The 807-nt window shown below is 39.0% G+C and overlaps 1 protein-coding gene across 1 annotated transcript in view; it reads left to right on the top strand.

Moving 5' to 3' along the window:
- The window catches only part of LOC145945600 (fatty acid synthase-like), a 55,760-nt gene continuing 54,953 nt past the window's right edge, over positions 1 to 807 (top strand). Inside the window, 1 exon segment of the mRNA XM_083054657.1 lies at positions 1 to 70. Coding sequence (XP_082910783.1) covers positions 1 to 70 — 70 coding nt within the window.

The following is an 807-nucleotide window of genomic DNA, read 5'->3' on the forward strand; positions in this document are numbered from 1 at the left end:
ATGTCACTTGGTGCGGAAATTTCCGCGTTGTTTACGGAAATACAGGCACGTTCTCTCTGGGGCGAGTCGCGTAATTCAGGATTCCCTCCTTGCATTATTTATGCCAGCATGCAAATATACGTGTGTCTGTTATGAATGACCCGTATGTATATACGTGCTAAATACCGCGTTGAGCGCGGAAAATAATCCGCTTCCGGAAATCGCATTTACGCAGAATTAATTATCAGAGGAGAGTGTCCGGAGGAAAGAGAGAGAAAGAGAGAGAAAGAGAGAGAGGGGGGAGAGAGGGGGGAGAGAGGGGGGAGAGAGGGGGGAGAGAGAGAGAGAGAGAGAAAAAAGCCACATTTATTAGCTCACATTTTGTTGGAAGAAGCTTGGAAGGAGCTCATCTTGCGAGATGGGCATCTCTTTGAAGCCTTCTGAAATTTGACTCCCAGTTTCATTATACGAAATCGTCCGGGAACCTTTGAAATGGTTCGACAATCCAATTTTATTATACAGGGTGTCTTATTTTAAAAGATCCACACAAAATCTCAGAAACTTTGCATTATCTGAAAAAAATGTTTCAAATAAAAGTTATTTGTTGTTGAGAGGGTCATTATCTGTAATGATGATCTTCATTTGACCTTGGATCAAAGTCTAGAGGGTTATTTCAAGGTCAACTTTATTTTTTTTAATGGAATCACTATAATTTTTTTTAATATAAATCAATTTCTTTTAATATTTTAACGCAATCCAAACATATCATGTCCAAAATTAGGACATAAGACATCTTTAAGAAGAGTACTCTGCGTTGATACACTGCTT

The sequence above is a fragment of the Prenolepis imparis genome, unplaced genomic scaffold, assembly GCF_030444845.1.
Source record: "Prenolepis imparis isolate NDT839.2.m4 unplaced genomic scaffold, iyPreImpa1.0 SCAF_14, whole genome shotgun sequence".
In the NCBI taxonomy this organism is placed as follows: Eukaryota; Metazoa; Arthropoda; class Insecta; order Hymenoptera; family Formicidae; genus Prenolepis; species Prenolepis imparis.